Raw genomic sequence first — 24,482 nt, forward strand, 5'->3', positions numbered from 1 at the left:
GATTATTGATTCAGATTTAAAGCTTGGAGGAGGTTTGACCTCTCTGAGTGTTCTTCTTCTGAGGTATTTTGATCATGAAGGTGACTTTTATTCTGAAAAACCTTTACCCTTGAAGAGATACTCAACTGAAACCTTTTCTAGAAGGTGATGTTACAGTTTTGATGAATGAGACGGAGTCCAGCTTTAGGGTTGCTGGTCAGATGCAGACACACTGGGATCTCAGTGCTATGTATGTTGCTGATAGCGGTAGTCAAAACAGAGCAGAGCCTCCTCAGGCAGAGGCCTTGGTGAATGCTACCAGTGTACAATGGTATCTGGCCTGGTTAGGGCAGGGATATTACAGTAGGATCAGTAGGAATGAGAGGAGATGTCCTCATCTAATCTGCCTTCATGTGATGGGTTGTGTATCACGGTACTATTCATTTTTTAAAGTGTGCTGTGAGTTTGAAAGTTTAATCAATGAAAAATGTGATGAATTTTACTGTTTCCTTCACTGCTGGACTTATTGCTTGTTGTTGCCAAACAGCAGCAATGATCAAATTTGACCAGTTTTTAATGTGACGACCTCAACTTATGTCTTTAATAACCATTCATGCTTTAGGGTGGTGTTTTTGGCATTGAAATTCAGGTGGGGTCACACAATATTGACACATTATCACTCTATATCGTCCCAACACAGAAAGTATATATATGAGATGACAAAATCCCACCTCAATAACATCATCTAGAATCATATAACAATAGCCTAGTACCATATCAACACCACCACCAAAGAACAGCGTTAAAGCTCTCCCAACATCAAATAATCAAACAACAAAGTGACGATAACAACACAATGTAGAGCTCACGGAGTAGACAGCACACAGCCAATACATGACAAGCCAACGATGCCCAGTACCCGCCTCACACCAAATCAACCAATAGCAAAGCATCTTGGGCCCTGGCTGTCAGGCCCCCCAGGCCAACGCAGTGGTTGATTCAGAGCTGCAGGGTGGGCCAGCTCTAGCTGTCCCCCATCGAGAGGAATCATGAGAGAAACACAGACAAAACCACACAGAACGACATTAAAACCAGTCTAGAGAAGAAATACACTTTTCTATTTGCTAACTTTCAGTTTCGCTGAACAACATAATTGTGTCTAACACAGATGAGCATAATTCTCCTCTGCACAACAGCGACACTAATGCTGTATTAGCTTTAGCCTCTGATCAATCAGGCAGTGACTAGTCAGCTAAATGAATGCTAACCTTTCTCTCTCTCCAGTCTACTAACACAATGTTTTTTTTGCTTTTGCAGACAGTTTCTTGATTCGGATATGCCTAGGTATATTGTTTGCTCTCTTCTCACTCTTTAAGTTCTTTTAACACTCCATCTTCTTCACATGCCCCCCCCGTCTATCTTCATCGTCTTCCGTGTGTGTTTCTGTCTCTGTGGGTTGGTGAGTGCAGTGGTTGTGCATGTCTGGCCTCGTGGCTGTGCTGTACTGGGTACTGGTGTGTGTGTCTGAGCTGGTCTCACTAACAACTGACGCATGGCTCTGCTTTGCTGCTCTTAGACTGTGTTTGGTCACATGTCATTACACTGTGTGTCAAACAGAAACAGCAGTTTGAAAGGAGAAAAAAAATGTGTCGATGCTGTTCTTCCTCACCAGTTATGGAATTCTATCTAGATATTGTCATTTTTAGTGACAATAATTGGCATTCACTGGACCTAAAGCATCAGCTGCAAATTTCTCAAAATATCTTAAAGGATCTATTGCACGTGTGTCAAACTTAAGGCCCGCGGCCCAAATCCGGCACTTTTGACCATCCTATTCGGTCTGTGGGAGAAAGCTAAAAAAACATAAATTATTGTATAAATTTCAAAATAATTCAGTTCTAGATAGATCTAAATACACAAATTAAATGAAACTCCACAATATTTGGAGGATCACAATTTTTCAATGCTTTTTTCACATGACTGCAATCATTTGAAATCTCACATTTTTCAAAGGACTTAATTTCCCTGAAATTATTTCACATAATTTCTTCCAAATTAAATAAAAATTGGTCACAAAATTAATGAAATTTAAAAGATAAAATCCTTCAGGGACTGATATCTGTCACTTATTCCCTGGATATTGTTGGCACCGTACATACTTTAAGTATCATTTATACGTCATGTAAAGTGCAAAACTTAAAAACATTAATGTTGAAGTTGTTCATTTTCCCACCAACATTCTGTGGCCCAGTTAACAAATTATCATCAAATTACTTAGTATTTGACCCCTGAACTAAAATGAGTTTCCTGATCTATTGAATCCATACCTTAATAAGGCCTGTATATTTTGTGAGATATTAAATTTAGCCACTAGAGGGCAGTATTGATATGGTTTACTTCTGAGGATCCACCACCACTCCTAAAAAAACAGCTTTCACCAAAACCAAGAAACAGTTTTAAATTCTCTGATTTACTCCTTGAAAAGATCTTCAGCTTTATTTTAAGATTATAAAACGTGTTGTTTTAGAGACTTTTTGAATAAGTGTAAAACAAAAAATGAATCCAAAGCAGTTTTAACTCACTTTTTGTGAAGCTGCAATGGAAGAAAATAAAAATGTTAAAAAGTTGGAGACAAAAGATTCAACTCATTAAAATATGAGAAAGTAAAGAGTGCAATATATTATACTTATGTCAATGCTGTGTCTAATAATTACAAACATACTGTATAAGAAGTGTGAATGCACTCCATAAAAAAACCTTTTCCAAATAAAGATATTATTCTTTAAGCTCAGGTACATGTTCCTGTGAGATGTTTTAGGAGTCCAGAACGTGTTGTAGATTGATCTGTAGACCAGGATTTATCAACCTTTTTAGCCCACGACCCCCAAAATAAAGGTTCCAGAGAGTGGGGACCCCCACTGTAGCTGAAGGTGGTTGAACACAGACATGAACATTGAAGAACAGTCATGTGGAGACAGGACCATCTATAAGGGGGAATAAAGGGGAGAGATTTTTGGGGTCCATCTATAAAGTCAGTAAAATGATGGTCCATTGTTCTATGAATCTGTGATAACCACATTTATTTATTCATCTGAATAATATCCACTGTTATCTAGAAATGTTTATTATTATTATAGTCATCTTAAAGATGGAAATCCTTGTTTTAATCATAAATAAAATGGGTTAAAAGTGACCAAAAATGGTGGAAAAGGTGGTGAAATGGAATTTAAAAAAAACAGAAATTGGTTCAAAGTTGCAAATTAGATTAGAGTGGCCCAAAATGGACAGAAAATATTGCCAATATTGGTTTTCAAGTGACAAAAAAGGGGGTGGGGGGGTTGGATTAAAGTAATGAGCATGACAAATCGTGAATGTGGTTAGACTGGCAAAAATAAGCATGAAATATGGTGAAAAGAGGTTAAAATAATGGGTCAGCATTTGTGACATTAGGTGGAAAAGTGGTAGAAAGTGTTTATAAATGCTGAAAATGTCTTTAAAGTGGAAACAATTAGCAGAAAACACAGTGAAATTGAAATTTGATGGAGAAGTGGCAGAAACTGGAGTAATGTAGCATTACTCCAGTTTCTGCCACTTCATGCATCAAGCATATTACTAAGCGGAGGAAAAGAAACTAACCAGGATTCCCTTAGTAGCGGCGAGCTAAGAGGGAAGAGCCCAGCACCGAATTCCTGTCCGTCGGGCGGGCGTGGGAAATATGGTGTATAGAAGACCGCTTGCCCGGTGTCGCTCGGGGGCCTGAGTCCTTCTGATCGAGGCTCAGCCCGTGGACGGTGTGAAGCCGGTAACGGTCCCCGTCGCGCTGGGGCCCGGTCTTCCCGGAGTCGGGTTGTTTGGGAATGCAGCCCAAAGCGGGTGGTAAACTCCATCTAAGGCTTAATATTGGCACGAGACCGATAGTCGACAAGTACCTTAAAAGGAGCAACAAAAATGGCAAGAAAAAGTGATGAAAATTGGTTAAAATTTGGTGTAGTTGCAGAAAAATGGTAAAAATAAGAGAAAATGGGTTGTTCAAAAAATATTTTTAGTTTCTTGAAGGCATCTGGCGACCCTCTCCCAGTGTTTCGTGAGGCCAAATGGGGTCCTGACCCTGAGGTTGAGACCCCCTGCTCTAGAGTAATAGTTTAAATATAAAGCTCTACAGTATTGTTGAGGAAAGACTTTAAAAGAACCAGTGAGTTATTCAGTGTTTGACTCTATTACTCAGCCTAGTTTCCACCACTACTTACTGTATCCTTTCTGGCTTTGTGTTTGAATGCAGTAAAAACTGTAATCCAGTGAACCTTTACCTCACTGGAAGCAGAACAACATGAACATGTTTGAACTCCTGGCGCTCACATGTGCTGCCAGCAGCGTGACTTCACCGCTGGCTCGGCTCATTTTCAGGAGGCAGTAAAACACAGAGAAACATGTGGATGGAGCACAAAGAGGAAATTGCTTTTCTTGTAGCAGTGTGTGTGGAACTAAGTGTAGTCGATGCATCCTGACACTGAATGCTGTGTGTGAGCCAAGCCCACGTCAGCACAGCCCCACATTATGGACTTTACCAAAGGTCAAAGGTCAGCTCAGGGCAAAGCCACATGATGAGTCTCCCTGATAGTTACAGAAACACTTTTTTATCTTATTTCCTGGATACAAATCAACTGACCACAATATGAACTGCATTGTATTGAGATTATTAATATTTTTTGGCATGAGAATATCACAAAAAGCATCAGATTCTATCAAATTCTATCTATATTTATGTCCTGACATAAATTAAGATCTTATGTGCTCTGAAAAAGGAATGTAGAAAATCTGTCATCTGTAACAGCTGTAAATCTCTAATAACTTCGACCAGTGGAAAAAAGCAAACCGTTTTTTTAACCAATCACGTCTCCCTGTCTCCCTGCTCGTTCTCGATCCCTCACATGCACGAGCTCACACTGAAAGCACGTCACTGCTGAGAGAGTTAAAACTGAGTTTTTGGTCACGTTTTTAACATATATAATGATAAGGTTTAGTGTTTACTTACTGCTGAATGAGACATGAGACAATGTAGTTTCTACACAATACAAGTGATGAGCTGAGCTCCTCTTCTGCAGCAGCTGTGAGCATGCATGTGAGTGAGACGGAGCACAGGGGGGAGGTGGGTAAAGGCGGAGCCGTCAGGGAGGCTACATTCAAAATCATGCTAGCTTTCAAAAATGACCTACCCTACCTTTAAATTACCACTTTGAAGCCAATATTGACACTTTGAACCCTTTTTACTACTTTTACTGTCCATTTTTGGCCACTCTAATTTGAAAATTTTAACCAATTTCTGTGGTTGTTATAATCCCATTTCACCACCTTTTTTGGTCACTTTTAACCCATTTTATTTCTGATTAAAACAAGGATTTCCATCTTTCAGATGACTATAATAATAATAAACGTTCCTGGATTACAGTGAATATTATTCAGATGAATAAATACTGTAAATGTTGTTATCACAGATTCATAGAACAATGGACCATCATTTTACTGACTTTATGGATGGACCACAAAAATCTCTCCCCTTTATTCTCCTTATAGATGGTCCTGTCTCCACTTGACTGTTCTTCAATGTTCATGTCTGTGTTCAACCACCTTCAGCTACAGTGGGGGTCCCCGCTCTCTGGAACCTATATTTTGGGGGTTGTGGGCTCAAAAAGTTGAGAACCACTGTGGTTGATGATGAGCCTCAGCATTAAACACCACCACAGTGTGAAAACAAAGACGAACACCATCCCAGGCACACGATGCACAACCACGTTTAACTCACTGACTCTCACTTTCTGTTCCTTTGCTGATTTCTTCTTCCTCACAGCATTTCCCTGGGAGTTGACCATAGGTATTTCACTTCACTCTGTCTGTCAACTCTCACCTCTCATTTGTTTCTGTTCCAATCATCATCATCATCATCATCATCATCATCATCATCATCTCAGCTCTTTACGCATTTATGTTCTGCAAAGTTCAACCTGTTGCATGAAAAAATTCATTCTGGTGCTGAAACACTTTGCATCTAATATGTGACGAGTGTTTAAATCTGACAGCGTTGGATGGAATTACTGGCACCTTTGCTTTTCTATTTACACTCTACATTGAATGGCTCTAAGTGAAAATAACTTAAAACACATTCAGTAAGTTTTAATCACTTTGTCTCCCCATTAGGGCTGTGATAACGTTTATTAATCGATTTTTACATTTCTAAAGATTGTTTCTTTTAAACATTTTTTTAAAATTGTAAAGATGTGAATGTGATTTCAGTGACTATAGTTGCTTAAATCGTGTTGAGTTGCTAGAACATAGTCACACTTTTTGCTCGCTTCATCTACCACCAATTTTAAAGCCCTTTTGCGGCTCAATTTCCATTTGAACATAAAACATGGCTGATTCTACCACGATAGCAGCACTGGACTTATTGAACAAAGTCCAGAAATGCCACAGTGCTAGACGATGGCTGTGTTGTAAATGTCCCACTAACGTACTACACACTACAAACTCAATGAGTATATACTGTCTACTATATAATATAGTATGATTAGGATGATGAGCGTTCCCACTGAAGTATACTTCCTAGTTTCCCATGATGCATTTGGAACCTACAGCGGTAAAAACCTGAATCACACTGAGGTTAAATATCTCTGTTGATTCTCCACCTTTACTTTGAAAGTTCTGAAAACATTTGAAGTGAGAAAGTGACCAAGTAGAATATCTACATGTGCTCATTTGATCCATAAAACTCACGTAGATACATTTCATTCACACATTTCAGAAATTTCATATTGTTCGTCATTTACTACTGATGAAACTTCCTGTTAACTTCAAAACAAAAGCCCTATTTACAAAAGTGTTTAAAAACTAATGGAAGACAAGAAGACATGCTTTTATTTTGAAAAGAGGATGTTTGATTTTTAGCTTGAAGCAGGTCCCAGGACCATTTTACAGTCCGCTCGCAATGCATCATGGGACGGTTGAGTATGACTAGTGTGCCCATCGTGCATACTTAAAAAGTCAAACTTGTCATACTATTTAATGTGAACGCACTACATACTCATTTAGGTGTCAAACTTTTTAGGAGTAGTACTTTAGTATGACATTTACAACACGGCCTGTGAATCTTTGCTCCAGGTTCTCCAGTGACGACCAGGGAAGTGACGTAGGAAGAAACTACCGATTGGATGTCGCGACACAGTGTCACTTGCTTGAAAAGTTAAACATTTTCAACTTTGAGTGACTTCCAGCGACTCAGATCGCGCAATTGAGTCGCTGGAATTGTGTGAGTCGCGTCGCTTGATGTTGCGTCATTTCCATTGATTTTGAATATGATCTAGTCATTAGAGTCGCTGAAGTCGCTTTCAGTGTGAACACACCTTCAAACAAAGCAGGAGAGTCCTCCTGGTGTGGATATTTCAATTACACTATACAATACTGAAGGTGCTGTGAGGCATTAGTTCAATAATTCAGCAGTTAACTGATGTTAAATGGAAGATCACTGAAGAAAAATCTGTTTTTAATCTAATCGAGGCTTGAGAATCCAATCAGGGAATTCATCTTAATAACTAGCCAGACTTCTAAAACTTCATTAACTCTAATTAAAGTTATTGCTTATTATTATATATGTGTATTTCCACGATCTAAACTCTAATACGGTGAATATCTATCTGTAAATTCAAGGAAGGTCTGTGTGTGTGTGCATGTGTGTGTGTGCGTGCGTGCGTGTGTGCGTGGAGCGAATATCTCCCTGACGCGGTGTGAGTTCGACCTGAAACTTAGTCAACAGCCTCCAAATACTTCCGACGGGCACTGTACTAGTTAATATAATAAAATCCAAGATGCCAGGGATTCACACCAATGCTTGGATAAAGTCTAATATTATAATGTCATTATCTGTTTATCATTATTCTGCACGTTATGTTAACGCTGACAAGCTTTTATACAAAAATATTTTTTATCATTTATGTTGATTTTTCTTCAGGTTAGACCTCAGCATGGGTTTATTCCTGTTATTGTGGTTTTTCTTGCTGTTCTTAGTTTGTAGATATAGAAAGCTGATCACTTTCCTTCTTTGAATCACTTCAGGACTTTCTATCGCTTCGAGGCAGCGTGGGACAGTTCCATGCACAATTCTCTGCTTGTAAACCGTGTGACTCCTCATGGGGAGAAGATCTACATGACCCTCTCAGCCTACTTGGAGGTGCTGGGATGCTCCTGTACTGGTGATGAATGGATGAGAGGGGAAACTGTTTTTGACGCCATGCTCTGTTCTGATTGGCAGATGGAGAACTGCACACAACCTGCAGTCATAACCAAAGACGTCTGCATGGTGTTTCATTCCCGCGACACCAAACTGTCAGCTTCTCGCTCCATCAGAAACCTCTTTGGGACCGGGAGCTTTAGAGCAGCAGATGGGTGAGCTGTTAGTGACGCACCGAAAAACACTTTTTTCACCGAAACAACGCGGCCAAAATGTTTTATTTAGTTTCATTTTTATTTTATTGTGCATTGTTGGAATGTCAGTGCTAAATTAATATTTTTGGATTTTTTGAAAAATGTATTTAGTATTGTTATTATTATATTATTTTAAAACATTTTATTTATTATCATTTTTATATATTTATTATTATTTGTATAATATAATATTTAGAGTAACAACGGCACTGGGACTTTTTACCGACAGTATCACTCGGCGGTTCAGACGTTATAATAACATACAGCCTTGTCTCCCTTCTAGTTGTGGACCTATTTGTTGTGTCAGAGCCAAATATATCATTAAATAAATCAGAATATATTCACTTAATACTGTTGACAAATAAAATGTGCTTGTACAACTGTTGGATAAAAGCCACTGAATGTCAGTGCAAAATAAATATTTACATATTTTTTAGATGATTTATATATTAAAACGTCACTATTAATTCATTGCAATTACAATGTCTTGATTTTAGTGGATTAGTACTAGGGATGTCCCGATACAACTTCTTCAGCAGCAGGAATCACACATACTTATGACTTATTTTGTAGTGTGATAGAAAAGGCTTGATCAAGTGATGTTACTTAAACAGAGAACAATAGTCAACAACAGTAGGGATGTGAAAAACTGATATATTTATTATTAACCAATTGGTTACATTGATTTTAACCTTCAACATAATATCTACAGTATTCTACAATTGAATTGATATAATATCTATCGGAGATTTTAGATGCAGTCCAATAAAATCCGATATTCATTTTCTGGCTGATATCGGACTGATATCCGATATCAATATCGGATCGGGACACCTAATTAATACGTACGCATAGTCTATCAGGGTTGGGGTCAATTACATTTTTCTATTACAATTATGTCTTCAATTATCCATGTTCAATTGCAACTCAATTACAATTTTGGTCACCAGCATTCAAATTACAATTAACATTCCAATTATTATTTTCACCCGAAAGTCAATTACAATTACATTCTCAATTACTAAGCAATTAATAAATTCCACTATAAAACTTAGCCTTCATTTTGTGTTAGCTTTCTGTCAGTTTTGAACTATGTCTTAAATCAGCTGTAAAATGTTTTGGTGTGGGCCTCTTACCCAGATTTGTGTTTAATTAAATAGTCAATGACAGTGTTTAGAGAATTTTCATGTCAATTACAAAGTCAATTAAAGCTGCAAGCAGCGATGAACGGGCCCTCACAAGGAAGTGGCGCACGTTGAGATGTGTTGCATGTCGGGGTGTGGCAGAAATGTTAGTGTTGAGACGTAGCTGACCATTTTCAAGGATTATATCACAAACTTTCCTGCAATGTTCTGTGCAAATATAATGTCTATGATTTCCTTTTACCAGTAGGTGGCGCTATGACTATGAATGACGGTTGGGTTAAACCATAACTCATTCTTTTGCCATACAAATGAAAGCTGCTATAATTAATTAGCATCTATAAGGTCTACAAACTCTTAATAACGTCCACAAGTGTAGCACATCATCCAAGTGAACAGGCTGCTAAGAGGAATATTTACATCTATACAGATTCAACTTTATTCTCAAGATTTTTTTATAACACAACCAAATAAACATGTATGTTTAAAATATAAAATGTGAATGTGTGAAATACTTTAACAGTGCAGTGTTGGATGCAAGACTTTATCTATATTAAAGCAAGGACTTTCTGTCTGCGATGATGTCATCACTGTAGAAAATGATGATGTCAGAATTTAGCAGTCATGATGTCATAAGTTTCAGCTGGGCGCAAATGCAATTTTCAAGGGGGCGCCATTGAGTCATTTTGCCATTCACATGTCCAATTCCCCAAAATATCACATTTTTCACTAGCCCTGATATGCGTTCAAATTTTCACGAGTTTTTGAATGTGTTTAGGCCCTCAAAAATGGGATCACTTTTTTGTAAGAAAAATAATAATAAAGAAGTGCATTACAATAGGGTCCTTGTGCTCAGGCCGTATTTATCTGACCTCAATTACTGTTCAATTACAATTATGTTATACTTGTAATTGATTATCAATTACAATTATAATTGAGCCCAACCCTGCTCACAACCAAAAATGCAATGGCACTAATAATTGGCAAATTCATTTATTTTGGTGTTGCTGTTTTCAGCCTTTGGTCCTCTCATTTTCGATTTCGGCCCAGAATTTTCATTTCGATGCATCCCTAATTGTGTTGTATCTCTTTCCTTTGTGTTCCTAGAAACCGTGTGACTGGAGTCTACGAGGTCAGCTTGTGTAACCTGGCAGAAGCAGGAAGTCCAGGTACTGTAATCACCAGGAATGGACACCAGGTTTGCACCACGTTCACATTTGATACAAAAATGAGGTTAAACATGTTTTTTCCAACAGGGATGCAGAGGAGACGCAGACGGGTGCTGGACACCTCGGTGGCCTACGTCCGCGGGGAGGAGAACCTGGCAGGATGGAGACCTCGCAGCGACAGCCTCATCCTGGACCACCAGTGGGAGCTGGAGAAACTCAGCCTCCTTCAGGATGTAATTTAGTCATTTCTATTGTTGTTCCCAGTCGACCCAGTTATAGGGCCAATTACAATTGTAATTGAGTAATTGATATTGAATTAAAATTATGATGTAATTATAATTGTAATCGTAATTGAACAAAATCTGTTTCTGTTGTAATTGTAATTTGCATGAACATTATATAAAAACTGCCAATTACAATTTAAAGAAATGCAAAAAAAACCCATGCTACAGTTCTACGGTTTACACGTACAATTATTAAAATATGTTTCAGATCAAGTTTTTCCATTATCTGTCACTTCTCTTAGAATCATTTTGCCATTTAACAAAAATAGATCAATCTAGGTGTATACTGCAAAAATATTAATACCAATATATTCATTGATTAGGAAGTCTAACAAGGAAACCAAGGCATGAGAAACCAATTAGATAATATTTTCCATCTGATTTAAAACATGGGTCAAAACTGACCCGTTATCATAAGAGATGCTAATAGAAAGCTAACACAAGACGAATGTTATGTTTAATGCATTTATTTGTTAAATACTTGTAATAATAATTGTGTTTAATTGTAATTAAACTGTAGTAATTGAGAATATCATTTTAACTGACTTTTTGGGGGAAAATAATAATTGTAATTGGAAAAAATGCTGGTCACAGTAATCGTAATTAAACATGGATAATTAAAGAAATTAATTGTAAATGAAAAATGTGATTGACCATGTAATTGACCCCTACCCTGGTTGAAATTTGCGATGGTAAAACAGGGGACGGGACCCGGATAAGCAAACTGCTTCTCTCGTCTCCTTTTTCGGCATGTACAAAAAAAGAAAAAAAAAAAAAAAAAAAAAAAAGTGAATGTAACCATGTCGGAAATAAACTGAATAAATAAATAAAATAAATAAAATAAGTAATGGTGGAGTTTTCCTACCAGGTGGAGAAAACCAAGCATTACCTCCTGCTGAGGGAGAAGCTGGAGTCCACTCTGCTCAGGGGCCACGAGGCCCTCCAGTCCTGTATCAGTGAGGAGCCCAGTGAGTCTACTGAGGACCCTGAAGCCCACCCAGAGGAGGGGTCAGCCTGTGAATGCATCACAGAGAGGCAGCGGGAACTCGCTGCTAAGGTCAGATCATCTTCACCTTCTGTTTGTGTCTCAGACGTTTGACACTCGGGAACCTTTAAATAGAACCTCCTCTCTTTGAGCTTAGGTACCAAACCGCTACCCTTCATAAAATAAAGTTTTCATTATATGTCTGTGTTTTTATGTTTTTATGCTTTTTCTGTCATTAAACACCATTTTTTTCAATAAGAAAAACACAAAATCTCCTTTTTTTTAAAAAATAAAGTGCAACATGAAATATTTGGAATGAAGTTATAACGGCCTTGAGTAGGTCAATAATGGATAGGAACATTGATTTTGAGCCATTATTTTACTTTTATAGCTGTGAGTATTTCTTGAAAAAACCTACAGTATTTGACTGTAGGTACCACAACCATACTCTTCATAAAAGTGTAATAGAAATGTCATATATAAATATTTTTTCCCACTTGTTTCACATCAGAACTTAAGACTTAACCATAAATATAAACTTTTTCATTACATTTTTATATATTTCATGTTTTTATGCCCTTTTTGTCATACACCTCATTTTGCCTTTTGTTACTCGAATTTTTACACACGTCTTAACACATATACACACAAAATATATTCTCAACCACATTCACATCACTCCTTTATGTGAAAGCCAACACATCAAGGCCATTTGTATGGTTTTCAGCTTTTTTATTGCCATGCATTTTGCAAGGTAAGAGTAACTTTATGTAATAAGGTCTGCTGACCCTGGTGACTTGAGGGGGTCATCCCACCTAAAACAGAATCGATCCCAAAGTCATGAATGTTGGTACATTTTATATCTGCTGTTCTATACATCTTGCAATAAAAGTGATCATGGAATTATGAACATGAAACTAAAAGAAAACTCCTGTCCAAAGTTCATACTATTTAACTGAATGAGATATTGAGAGTTTATGAAACTACATAAGCAGAAGGTCCACGTTAGGTACCCAAAGGTGCCCCGAGGGTTTTAAAAATCTTTTTCTTTCTGTCTTCGTAGTGTTTGCGGCTTCTCCTTCACTCCTTCAACAGAGAATACAGCCATGTGTGTGTGAGCGCCAGTGAGAGCAAGGTGACCATCTCCACCCGTCCTGTTGGAGCGTGGACTGGAACAAGGTGTGTTGACTGTGTGTGTGTGTGTGTGTGTGTGTGTGTGTTTACAGATCTCTGAGATGTCTGTCACAACACTCAAAGACTCCACTTCAGTCAGTGCGTTCAGCTCCATCGCCCCCTCTTCAACCTGCCCCTCCCTGGTTGAGGAATGCTACAGTAACGCTGAACTCAGGTCAGTCCTCAGTCCACGGTGCTTTAGGAACCCAAACTCAAAGAAATTAAAGTCTAACTAAACCCCAGAACCACTTTTTTCTGCTGAAAACCCATGTTTTTGGTACGAGTGCAGAGTTGTCGCCAGCGCAGCGGAGCATCGACGCTGTGATTTTGAACCCCCACACTGTGATTCAAACTAACGTGGGAGGGGGAGTTTTCTGTTTTTTTTTTTTCATCTGTATCGTCGTAATATTTTGTTGCACACTTGGACACAAAAGAACTTCCAGCCACGCATGTTTTAACGCTTTTTAATCTGATTAACCCAGAAACACAAACATCAGCCGCACCATCTCTGGAAGGGTGTGGGTAAATTATAATTGTAATTGGTAATAATTATACATATGGCATCATTATATTTGTAATTGTATTTGAAAAAAATCTCTTGCTGTTGTAATCATATTTGAGTTGTAAATTTAGTTCAGATAATTGACATTGTAATTGAAATCGGTATGGAAATTCATGAAAAACTGTCACTGCCATTAGACCCTTAAAACTAGTTCAAATGTAATGAGCACATTTAAACGGGTGAAAATGCAATAAAGCATGAAAAATTAGGAAAACACCCACATTCTGATTTTAAGGCTGTAGTAAAGCATAAAAATGGAAACATTTTACAATATTTTTCTGAGATAAGGCTATTATAACGCATTGTTTATTTATTAATTTTTTTATGAGACTAGTACAGTGCCCGTCAGAAGTATGTATTCACATAGTGGGAGGAGCTTAAGTAGAGTTGTCAATTATGGCCAAATGAGTATGTGTTTGAAGGTTGGATGTACAAAGAGGGGTACATACTCTGTAGTGATATAAAAGGGTAAATGTGTGGGTGCAAAGTAAAATAGCGTGTGCGATTTTGCTGGATTAATTCTGTGGGACATGCACATGATAAATTGATAATAAAGTTTGTACCAATGCAGCGGTTTAGGTAGAATCTGATAAGTGTGCGAATGAATGCCGTAGTCGTTGCTCCACCATGTACGGAGTGAGAGAGTGCATGTGACCAGAGCAGATCAATTATAAGCTGTATGCCGTTTTAATGATTGGCAAAATAAACGTTATAGTCCATATTGACAGGTGGACAGTGGAGGTGGGGTTCACACACACACATGCGCGTTTGTGTGTCCTGAAACAGACAGAAGTGTCCGCTGTGAAAGCGATAGTAAACGGGAGTGCATCGCTCCGCTGTAGGACTCTCTTTTAACATGCTGGGGCTGAATAAACTAAACATACACACACAAACACACACTAACAGCAGACGCTAAAGCCGTGTCACGTAAAGCAAACAACACTTTGGTGTGAATGAGATGATAAAACAATGCAATGGGGGCGTCTACAGTCTATGTCTATGTCTATGGTGGTCTAGGTCTGCTTGGCTGTGCGCGCACGTCTGGTGCGTGCTCACGTAGCTACTCAAGCTCTTTAGTGATTGGCTCTGGCCGAACACGTGACTCATGCTCCCCACTGTAATTGGCTCTGGCACGCAGCGGCTCAAAGTTGTGCAGGGGTGGCCAATCCTGGTCCTCAAGAGCCCCCATCCAGCATGTTTTAGATGTTTCCCTCTTCCAACACACCTGATTCAAATGATTAACTCATCATCAAGCTCTTCAGAAGCCTGATAACGATCCTGGTCATTTCAATCAGGTGTGTTGGAAGAGGGAAACACCTAAAACATGCTGGATAGGGGCTCTTGAGGACCAGGATTGGGCACCCCTGCTCTAGTGGCTCTGCTTTGCTCACAGTAGACAATTTATGAAATTATCCATTAACTGTAGCATTACAGTACAAACAGCTTTGAACCAAGCTACAGCTACTCTATGTAGCAAGTATGAGCTCTGTCTGTCCCTGAACACCAGAGATATTTTAGCCACAGACACACAGACATGCTTTAATAGACAGATGGTAAGGCATCAAAATTTAAACGCTATGGAATCTTGTCAAAACTGACCCGTTATCATAAGAGATGCTAACAGAAAGCTAACACAAGAGGAGGGTCACGTTTTATGGGCTTTTTTATTAAAGGCTCAGTAATTGTGATTAATTGAATTTAAACTTAGAGATTAGAATCTGATAGGCCGACCTTTATTAACATTAAAATGCTGTGAACATTTCTACTAGGGCTGGTGATATGAACCAAAACTCATATCTCAATATATTTTCTCTAAATGGTGATATACGATATAAATGTAGATCATTTTATCAAATAAAGTCTGACCAGAAAAACAATTCTGGGTTAAATTTGCTGATGTAAAATGCTATTTATTATATAACATTTATTAACAAACAGCTGCACAATATGTGACACTCATTAATCATCAAACTGAGCTTTACATGTTGTTCTGAGAAGTAAAATCAGTGACTCCTAAAACTAGTATTTTGTTTTGTATGATATATGAAATATTATAGTTTTCTATATCGCCAAAATAGAAAACTTGATACATCTTGAATCTCAATATATCGCCCAGCCCTAATTCCTAAATTATAAAACATTCTAAATAAAAACATAAATGTGTATATGAAGTACATGTGTTTATTTAATGTACTTACAGTTTATATATAAGTCAGCACATTTAATATTTACTGTTAATTTCACGTTGCTTGTCTTTAAGTGAGACATAAACATTTTATTTTCATTATATATTTTTATTATAATTTCTCACGCTCACTCATGTGGTTCTGTGGTATTCACTAATGACTTATTAGACACATTTATTACAGACTTTACATTCTTTAACACTTTATAAAACATTTGTGGAGCTTGTGATTGGCTGATTTTTTATGGTGGTTCCTTCCGCTGTGGAATATTGCACGTTAAAATATCAGTTATTAATCTAACAGAACGTGTAACTATGTCACATCCTGTTGCTCTTTATGAAGATAAACATTTTACAACGTATTTACACCAGTTCTTTGTTTTTTTCACCAGAACGTCTTCATTCATCATCTCTGTTCTGAGTTGTTTCTGGGTTTTTTGCCGCACTAATCTCCCGAGAGCTGCCACCAAGCCAGGCCATTTCAGGTGGCAGTTCTCGCGAGGCCAGTGATGGCGTTCAGTTTAGTAAGGCATCTTTTAATTATTATTACATTAAAATACGGGATATTTACGGGAAAATAATAATACGAGAAGATGGCGGGAAAGAGGGGTAAAATACGGGAGTTTCCCGGCCAAAACGGGATACTTGACATGTATGTCCTGTCTGTTCCTCATAGACAGAGATGTATAGAGCACTGATATATAACCTACTCAAGTAGAAGTACTGGTACTTGATTGAAATTGTATTCAAGTACAAGTACAGTAAATCACACATAAAAAACTCAAGTACAAGTAAAAAGTAGCTCAATTAAATAGTACTCAAAGTAAAAGTTACTCGTTACTGACACGACTAAGAACGGAATTAAAAAAAGGTTTTACTCATTAATCCTTTGGTGTAGTAATGTAACAAATTACTTAACATTTTTTAAAACGTACTTAAGTAAAGACTTAGAAATATACTCAAAAAAGTACAAGTCAGGATTGAGGTCAATTTTTCAATTACACTTACATTTTCAATTATCCATGTTCAATTACACATCACAAAAATTATGATTACGACAACCGACATTTTAATTATTATTTTTCCCCTGAATGTCAATTACAATTACGTTCTCAATTACTTAAGTTCAATTACAATTTTACTAACTTTTATTCATATAGTGTTGTGATGATTGTATGTGTTTCTATGGGTGTATGATGTCATTTTTATCATCTTTACATTTAGATTTTAGTTGAATTTATTATAATATCATATGTAAAAGTGTTGGAATTTAGCAATAGCTATAAACTATTTGTACAGAACATTCATATTATATATTATGTTACTCTGCACAATTGTATCGTCTCTATAAAAAGAAAATTAGATTATATCCTAACTCTAACCCACTAACTCTGCTAACATTACCACCAGCATCAGTGTGAAAATTCACTGACAGGTTGTGGGAAGACTTGATTTGAAACATATTTTAATAATTGTTAACTACATACGTGTATTCCATAGGCCTGTTTTCCATTTCATTAAATTCTAATTGACATGTTTTAGTTAATTTCCATGGTAATTACATTTACAAAGTTAATTATTTGAACTCAATTACGATGACAACAGTGACAGATTAGATTTTTAAAATTTTATTTACTGTTATAATCGACCCCGACCCTGGTACAAGTACCCATAAAAGGAACTCAATTACAGTAATCCATTACGTTCACTTCTGCTTGTAGACCCCCCACTCCTCGGTCCCGTGCTGTCAGCCCTGTTCCTCAGACGCTGCACGACGCAGACGCCACGAAGTGCAACGCCGGAGGTCGAGAAAATACATCTCGAGCTCGCAAGTTTGTTCCTGATATCCAGGAGATCAGGGTCAGGTGGGTCAGAGGAGACGCTTCACAAAGCTTCCCCACTTATTAAGCTTCAACGTGCACTAAGATCTAACGTATGGCCTCTGTTTGTTCAGCCCCATTGTGTCCAAAAAAGGTTACATTCACTTCCTGGAGCCCCACACCAACGGGTGGGTGAAGCGCTACGTGGTGGTGCGGCGGCCGTACGTCTACATCTACAACTCAGAGAGAGACACGGTGGAGAGAGCCATCCTCAACCTGTCGTCTGCTCAGGTGGAGTACAGCGAGGACCAGCAGGCCATGCTCAAGGTCAGCCTTTAACCTTCTGATCCTCAGCCAGGGTTTGACTCAATTACAACCAACTGTAATTCAGGGCTGTCAAACCAGAGTGTAGTTCAGGGGCCAAATACAGAGCAGTTTGATCTCAAATGAGCCACAGATCATCATCATGTGCCCTGGTTTGCACTTATACATATATATTAGGGTGCATCAAAAAACACAATTCTTGAATCTTGATATGGCTGGGTGCTAAAAGTGTTCCAATATATGTAGAAACAACACATGCAAAATATTTTTCCAGTACATGATGATTTAGGGGTGCCACCGCACATCTGTTTTTGTTGGATAAAGTGGTTAACAGTGCTCAATGGTCGCCATGGAGATCTGAGGTAATCATTGCACAGTTGACATGCATGTTGCTGCAGGACTGGCGCTGCGCTGACCATGTTGTCAACATGGCATTTGACACCACTGCGTCAAACACCGGCCATCTCACAGCAGCCTGCATTGCCATACAGCTCTCACTGGGCCGACCACTGCTTTGGTCTGGGTGCCGGCACCACATTGGCGAGGTCATCCTGAACCAGGTTTTTACAGACCTGAAGGTGGAGTCATCACGCTCGCCAGAGGTTAGCTTGTTCACCCGTCTCAGAGAGAAATGGACACTGCTACCACAAGAATCAAGCAGCCAATGGTCCCGCTACATTCCTGGCAACACTGAGCAACCACTCCTAAGCAATTTACGTGCTGAACTTGTCAGGTGCGCAAAGGAAGTCACGGACCACAAGCGAGGTGACTACCAAGAGGTTTGTGCAGCTGTGTCTTGTGTTTCTGGATTGTGAAGAGCAGACTACAGTGACCTTCCAACGTCCGGGAGCGCTCCACAAGGCACGATGGATGGCCAAGCTGCTCTACACTCTTAAGCTGGCTTTGATGGAGCAGCACATCACGTTGCTTCCCCAGGGCACAATCACCACACGGCAGCAGGTGCCGAAGATTCGGGCTTTTGCCATTTTCATTTCACACATTTATGCTAAGTGGTGGTTGACCTGCGAGAAAGCTGTAGATGCTGCCTGGAATGACCTGACACTCTACCACCAACTACAGGCATACAAGGCTGTAGATGAGGGCATTGAGGCATCAGCGATCAAGGCGCTGGAGAGGCATCGCTGGTACCTGACAGGTGAGATGCTACCCCTGGCTCTCTTCAGCAGCAAGGTGCCCAATGATGACAAACGTGCACTTGCCAGAGCGATCTTGGAGGCGGGTGGGGAGACATATCTGGGGGGAGATGCAATGGCTAGGTTCAGAGTTCAGGTTCCATTTCCTCTCTCCTTCTCCCTGGTGATGTTGCTCCATGGAGCAGACCCTGGCACAGACTGAGCAATTAAGTTTGACGTTTAGTTATTGTCAGTCTTACCATTAGGCCCTGTTAGTTGCCAGTGAGTTAGCCACTAGAAAAGGTTTGTTATTTTAAGTGTGTCAGTATCTCCCCTTGTGTCTAACATTAAAGTCAATTAAACTGTGTATGTGTGTCCGAAATCCATCACTGCTGTACAAAATTCAGGGTAAGGTGACGTAAACATGTCCCATTGACCTCCATTCATTTTATCCATAGGAAAAATGAAGGAGAATCTTGAAAGTTGAATTCTGAGAAATGCCCAAGTTGCCCAAAGGGCAAACAAACAACTTTGATGTTGATAACCCTATACCTATAGAACATGTTACTGTATAAAAGTTCACTGTCCTCAACATTTCCAGGTCAACCATTTGGCAATTAGACTAAAAATTGCACATTTTTCGAAATTTCACCAAAGTTCATGTGTGAGGTGGCACCCCTAAAGCTCAATGGAATTCCTCAAAACTTTGCAAAGGTCATTTTTATGTTAATTGGAACAACATGCAATGCCAGCCAAATTGATATTTTGAAATTAAAATTTAACATTGAAATTTGATGCACCCTAATATATATACAATATAAAATATATAAGAAACCGACCATATTCCAGCCATGAATTACAAATATCAGCCCCAACAGGATCTACACTTTAAATTCATAGATTTGTGACCAAATTATATTTAAGGAAAATGTTTTGTAATAATTTGAGAAAAATTAAAAGATTTTGTAAGAACATTGAGGTTTTTTCAACAGTTTAACATTAAAAATGACTGCAGTCATGCAATATAAGAACCGGGACAACTGTGAGCCCCTTTGTTTACACATAATTTACCTTTTTATTTTCTCCTGTGGGCCGTATTTGGCCCCCAGGCTTTAAGTTTGACACGTGGTGTAATTAATAATTCATTTGTGATATTTTTTCTCTTGTAAAAATATAATGTTAAATCAATGTTAAATGTTAATTTAAATGTCACGAGTGAAACTAAATATTTAGCTAATGTGCAAATTCACCGGAAGTACCAAAATAAAAGCTCAGATTTAGATTTAACATTTAGATTTTACATTGACATTATATTTTCACAAGGAAAAAAATCACATATTTCACAAATATTGCTGTAAATCATAAGTAACATAAATAAATTCACATACGTTTTTTAAACGTGCAAAAAATCTTTATTTTAGAATGCGCAACTTTACAATCGGCGTCCCCATAGACTTCAAGGAGAAAAGTAATCTATAGAATTTATTTGTAATTGGGGAACATTGACGGTTATCGTAATTGAACATGGATAATTGAAAACATAATTGTAATTGAAAGATGTAATTGGCCACAACCCTTTCCTCTGCACATGTTTATGAAGAAGAATTTTACTTGAAATTATCCTCTCCTCCTTCCAGACCCCAAACACGTTCGCTGTGTGCACCGAACATCGGGGAATCTTACTGCAGGCCACCAACGACAAAGAGATGCACGACTGGCTGTATGCGTTTAATCCTCTGCTAGCTGGAACTATCAGGTAACACACACACACACACACACGGCACTAAAAAGGCTTGTTTTATAGGGGTGCAACGATTAGTTTTAACAAAGATCTGATTCTAATCACCATACGATTCCATTCAGGGATGATACCGGTTCATTAAAACCATTCCATATGCTATGGTTTCATTTATTCAGACAACTTTTTTTTCCCAGGAAATTTACTTTGATCTCCTAACACAGAGGTGGGCAACTTCTATCACAGTAGGGGCCACAAAAATGTGTTTGTTTGATGGAAGGGCCACATTACCAACATTCATGTCAGCATTTAGAATATTGATCAATTTGAGCATTAACACAGGAAACAGCAAAGAGTTTTTATTGTAATGTTGTGTGTTTTTGTCTGTCATTGTGTGTACATTTGTTGTTGTCTTACTTATTATGATGAGACATTTTGTGCATTTCTGTTGTCCTTGTGTATTTATTTCTGTGAAATGTCTTTTGGAGTCATATTGTGTATTTATGTTGTAATTTAGCATTTTTGGAGTCTTTCCATGTGTTTTTCTTGTCTTTTTTTGTACTTTTGTTGTCATTTTCTTTAATTGTATTTGGCAATTGAAAAATTAATATATTTTTCTTCCGCAACTCGTTAGTCCTGGAACTCCTCCTAGGCTATTAATGCAGCACTAATACCACGTATGTCATCTCATAGGGGCAATGTCAGGCATGTGCAGTCGACCTTTTTTGGAGCCAAAATGTCAAGGTCAAGGTCGTGTCAAGTGTCAAAAAACAAAAATTTTCATATCTCTACAAATATTTATCGTACAAGTTCAATGCTTACATTTATGAAAAGCTCATTTCAAGTGGAGTGTTTTATTTCATCGACTTACTAGTAAAAAGATTGGTAGGGGTCAAAGTTCATGACGTCACAAAAAAATATATATATATATATATTTATATATATATACTTTTTTCCCTACAACTTGGCCACTGGTACCATTGAACAACATGAAAAAAGAACATCAAGAAGTAGAAAAAGAACAAACTTGTCAACAAATCCAAATACAGGTTGTTGTCATTTTTTTCAATACAGGTTTTGCCTAGTTTTGTATATTGTTCTCAGTCATTTTGTGTATTCTTGCTTTTGTTTTGTGTATTTTTTTTGTCATTTTGTACATTTAGTTTGGGGGCTGCAGAAAATTAGACAGAGGGCCACATGTGGCCCCCGGGCCACCAGTGGCCCATGTCTGTTCTAACATTTATTTATTTATTTTTTCTTTCTCCCACATCTTCAAAAAAATTGTACGCACAGTGCGTACAGGATTCCGGCTAGCGGTGCCACTGATGCCAGCTCCTCAGCGAGGGCTTTGGTCCTGGGGTGTGGGTGTTGGTGGGGGGGTTTGGGGTTGGTGTCGGTGGCGGGGTGCGCTGGGTCCCTGGGGCTTTCTCGGGTGTGTGTGTTGGGGGCGGTGGCTGCTCCTCGGGGACTCTTTCTGCTGGCCTTGGGCGACGCTTGGGTTTGCAGAAGCGTTTCTTTCACAAACATTGGTCATGGATGCACTGGCCTTGGGAACGTTGATCCTAAATACCTGTTTTAGGTGTTACCACTCACTCCTTCCCTCTGTCCACAGCCACCACCATTATACCTAAGCTTCACACTTGTCACCAGCCTGGTTTGATTAGACAACACAATAAGCACATTATACACAACTACAACTACAACATCACATCTCGCTCTCACTTTAAAACAGTCAACTCTTCCCCACCCTTTCCATTTCCTACCCTGACTTTCTCTTCCCTGTTCCCTTCCCCCCACCGAGGTGTAACACTACCCTATTGTTTTATATCCTCCTTATAATAAAGTATTTCTCACCCTTCCTTAGGGAGGGCTGGTGATGGTCACAATTAAGCACTAAAATAAAATCATTTATTTTATTGCAATAAAAAAACATGCATTGCTGTCTTTAAAAGGTTGCACTTGTTGTAGTGTTGACCTTTGACAGCAGATGCAGACAAGGTAAAAAGAAAAAAAAAGATTTTTTATTAGTTTTTCACTGAAAATGTGTTGAAATTACATGGAATGACCCTTTTAAAATGATTATAGATCTATTACTCCAGAGGTGTGTGAATTGTGGATTAGTCTCATCAGGAAGGACAACTTGCCGAGCACAGATTGATGTAGTTGGATCATAGGAATATCAATCAATTTATTGATCTATTACATAAATCATTACACCCTTAGTTTTTTAACTTGTTTTTTATTTTTAAAATTCCTGTTTTTTCTTTATTTTTTTTCAGGTCAAAGTTGTCAAGAAGACGAGCTGGACCGATGAGGATGTGAAAAGTAACATGTGTGTGTGTTCATGGGTTCACATCTCGTTCCCACTCCATCATCACAGCAGCCATTCCCAGTTTGGCACCACAGCTCCCATTCCACTGCTGGCCTTGTTCTGCTGCTGTGTGAGAAAAAAACACTGTGTGTGTGTTGTGTGGTGTGTGTGTGTGTGTGTGTGTGGGTGTGTTTCCTCACTGTATGTTTGGTTCTGTACTGTACACACATCAGGCCTTATCCTTTTATTCCTTTAAATATTGCAACCACACGTATAGGGTGAGTTAGCTTAGCTTAGCTTAGCACTGACCACATTCATCTGACTGTGCGTGTTATAATAGGATATTTCACCTGTTTATTTATTCATGCATGTATTTATTTACAAAGACATTTATATTTCTAACGTGGTAGTTCAGTGCAATGTCTGCACGCTGCACTTTTGATCACTTTTTATCACTGAATCTCCCCTCTACGTTTCATATTTAAATCCTTAGTGTTAAAGTTATTAACGGGCTAAACAAAAAATAGTTCTTTTTTTTGTTTTGATGATGAATTTAGTCATTTTTTCTCTTTGTTCTAACCCTGAAAGTCTGAAGAATGTGACAGTTGAAACAATGTCAAAGGTAAAAAAACAAAAAGGCAAAGCACTGAACACTGCTCCCTTCATTGTAAAGTGACTTTGAGTTCCCAGAAAAGTGCTAATAAAACTAATGTATAATAATAATACTAATAATAGTGAAGTCCTCAGTGCAGTTCCACTCTGGTCTACACATCACAAAACAAACACGTCTCATAATTTTCAAGTAAAAATTTAAAATTTTGAATGTTTCCGAAACAAACTGTTTATTTAAAGCTGCTTGAGACAATAACTACAATATTTTTAGAACATTGATCAAGACACAGAGAAGACCTCATTGATAATAAATCGAAAGTATTTAAGAATTTACTCACAAAGTTTGAGTTTTTAGCTCTTTATTTGTTATTGACCGTAAACCAATGGTGTGTTGACAAATGGTCGTGTCACTTTAAGTTCTGAAAGGTTTAGAGCATTGCATTGTGGGATCTGGAGTTCTCAGTTCTCAACCTTTAGATGCCTTCAAGAAATTAAGAATATTTTTTGAACAATTTGAGCCCATTGTGCTTATTTAGTTTTTTTACCATTTGACCAAACTTACCATATTTTAACCTATTTTCATCACTTTTTCT

At 38.2% G+C, this 24,482-nt stretch overlaps 1 protein-coding gene across 10 annotated transcripts in view; it reads left to right on the top strand.

The window, feature by feature from the left end:
• kif1aa (kinesin family member 1Aa) overlaps nucleotides 1-24,482 on the top strand; it is a 110,779-nt gene extending 86,297 nt beyond the window's left edge. For 3 of the 10 annotated variants that reach the window (XM_028444751.1, XM_028444754.1, XM_028444758.1), the window contains 13 exons: nucleotides 1,297-1,323; nucleotides 5,825-5,848; nucleotides 8,083-8,197; nucleotides 8,279-8,412; nucleotides 10,701-10,762; nucleotides 10,850-10,995; nucleotides 11,915-12,103; nucleotides 13,095-13,166; nucleotides 13,258-13,379; nucleotides 17,673-17,816; nucleotides 17,906-18,098; nucleotides 20,866-20,984; nucleotides 23,246-24,482. In XM_028444751.1, the coding sequence (XP_028300552.1) occupies nucleotides 1,297-1,323; nucleotides 5,825-5,848; nucleotides 8,083-8,197; nucleotides 8,279-8,412; nucleotides 10,701-10,762; nucleotides 10,850-10,995; nucleotides 11,915-12,103; nucleotides 13,095-13,166; nucleotides 13,258-13,379; nucleotides 17,673-17,816; nucleotides 17,906-18,098; nucleotides 20,866-20,984; nucleotides 23,246-23,288 (1,390 nt within the window). In that variant the 3' untranslated portion in view covers nucleotides 23,289-24,482. Of the gene's footprint in view, nucleotides 1-1,296; nucleotides 1,324-5,824; nucleotides 5,849-8,082; nucleotides 8,198-8,278; nucleotides 8,413-10,700; nucleotides 10,763-10,849; nucleotides 10,996-11,914; nucleotides 12,104-13,094; nucleotides 13,211-13,257; nucleotides 13,380-17,672; nucleotides 17,817-17,905; nucleotides 18,099-20,865; nucleotides 20,985-23,245 lie in introns of all 10 variants that reach the window. The other 7 variants (XM_028444752.1, XM_028444761.1, XM_028444753.1 and 4 more) reach the window with 4 other exon arrangements.

Source organism: Gouania willdenowi, chromosome 4 (assembly GCF_900634775.1).
Source record: "Gouania willdenowi chromosome 4, fGouWil2.1, whole genome shotgun sequence".
NCBI lineage: Eukaryota > Metazoa > Chordata > Actinopteri > Blenniiformes > Gobiesocidae > Gouania > Gouania willdenowi.